This window comes from Carassius carassius, chromosome 4 (genome assembly GCF_963082965.1).
Source record: "Carassius carassius chromosome 4, fCarCar2.1, whole genome shotgun sequence".
In the NCBI taxonomy this organism is placed as follows: domain Eukaryota; kingdom Metazoa; phylum Chordata; class Actinopteri; order Cypriniformes; family Cyprinidae; genus Carassius; species Carassius carassius.
In genome coordinates, this window is record NC_081758.1 from 10200355 (window position 1) to 10202244 (window position 1890).

General features: G+C 40.6%; 1 protein-coding gene across 1 annotated transcript; it reads right to left on the reverse strand.

Annotated features, from left to right (window-relative positions):
* Positions 1-222: 222 nt before the first annotated feature.
* LOC132129473 (uncharacterized) lies at positions 223-1066 on the reverse strand (the record flags this gene model as incomplete). The annotated part of the gene is made up of 1 exon (XM_059541094.1): positions 223-1066. A coding segment is annotated over exon 1 (810 nt), but the record flags the coding sequence as incomplete, so codon positions are not given.
* Between the last annotated feature and the right edge of the window lie 824 nt (positions 1067-1890).

The following is a 1890-nucleotide window of genomic DNA, read 5'->3' on the forward strand; positions in this document are numbered from 1 at the left end:
AACCTCAATTAAATTGTTAATCTTAACTTGGTTTGGACGTTTTTTGTATTTTCTAGTTCGGGGAACACACACAGTCTCTATAGTGTGATATCTAGGTGAAAGAGTCTCTATGTGCTGAGAATTAACTGACCTCTGTGACGGGAGGTAGCTAGCAGACGGTCGGTTTAGCCAGTCTGTCTGCTTCCTGACCTGGGCCCCAGTTAGTCAAGTATAAACACGAAGACTATTTGCCAAATTTCTAGAGAGAAGAGTGGCGCCACCCCAGGAGGGATGAAGACCATCTCTTTTAAACAGGTCAGGTCTGCCCCAAAAGCTCGTCCAATTGTCTATGAAACCTATGTTATTCTGTGGGCACCACTTAGACATCCAGCCATTGAGTGATGACAATCTGCTATGCATCTCATCACCACGGTAAGCAGGGAGGGGACCAGAGCATATTACAGTGTCTGACATCGTGCTTGCAAGTTCACACACCTCTTTAATGTTATTTTTAGTGATCTCCGACTGGCGAAGTCGAACATCATTAGCGCCGGCATGAATAACAATCTTACTGTATTTACGTTTAGCATTAGCCAGCACTTTTAAATTTGCCAAGATGTCAGGCGCTCTGGCTCCCGGTAAACATTTGACTATGGTGGCTGGTGTCTCTATATTCACGTTCCGTACAATAGAATCACCAATAACTAGAGCACTTTCATCAGGTTTCTCAGTGGGTGCATCACTGAGTGGGGAGAACCTGTTTAATGTTTTGATCGGAACAGAAGAGCGGTGTTTTGACCCACGACTACGCTGCCTCACCGTCACCCAGTTGCCCTGCTGCAAGGGCTCTGTCTCCGGAACCGAACAATGTACAGGAGTCCCTGAGCTAGACGCATCCAAAGCCATATCTAGAGCCCTAACATTCTTACTGTCCTCAATTAAAGTTTGGATGCGTGTCTCTAATTCTGAAATCTTCTCTGTCAGCCTAACTATTTCCCTGCATTTATCACATGTGAATCCCTCATCAGCGACAGAGATAGATAAACTGTACATGTGGCAAGAGGTGCAAGAAACAATGATAGGAGAAGCCATTACTCACCGTGCTTGATGAAAATTCTTACTGCGGTTGTTTGATGAACTTGTGAAAAACTGGAGCGAGAGGAGAAAAGAAAACAGCGATAGGTTCGAATGAAAACGCTAATGACAAGCTAACGAGTGCTAACGCTTTGCAGGTGTACTGCACTCACGGAAATAAAATAAAAGTGAACGATCAAAGTTAATCTGATAAGATTGATCGATAATATCAGAAATATGGTGTGAATTAAGTTATATTTTACCACTTTAAAAAACAGAGAGTGATAGTAAGATAAAGATTCTAGAGAAAAAAATAAAATAAAAACAGCTACACGGAGCTACAATTTGCTACAGAAGGCCAACAGGAAGTAGAGAAAAACCCAATAATACAATAAAACATAAAACAATAGTGAAAAGTTTCAAGATCTTGTGATTTCTTTTCTATTTAGCTGTCTGCTTTATTTTCATTGTTCACTACATCTGTGTGAAATCTACAAGTGCAATAAAATTACAGCATTTTGAAAACATTGTAATGTTATTCTGGGTGTTTTTAGCATGTTGCTATACAGTTAGGTGGTTGTCAGGGTGTTTCTATGCAGATTCTGTGGTATTCTGAGTGGTTTTGTCATGTCTATATGTGAAGGTAGGGATGGTTAGGGTTACTACAGTGCTACTGGTGGTTGGTAGTTGTCTTCTTTAATATTTTGCCCACTGATATGGCACAAATTGTAATTCCAGTTGCTACAGTTGGAATAAATAGCAGATTTCTGTGACGGTGGGGTGAATGAAGGACTGGAAACAATAGCGAGTTTAGACAATTTAATAAAAGTAAATAAA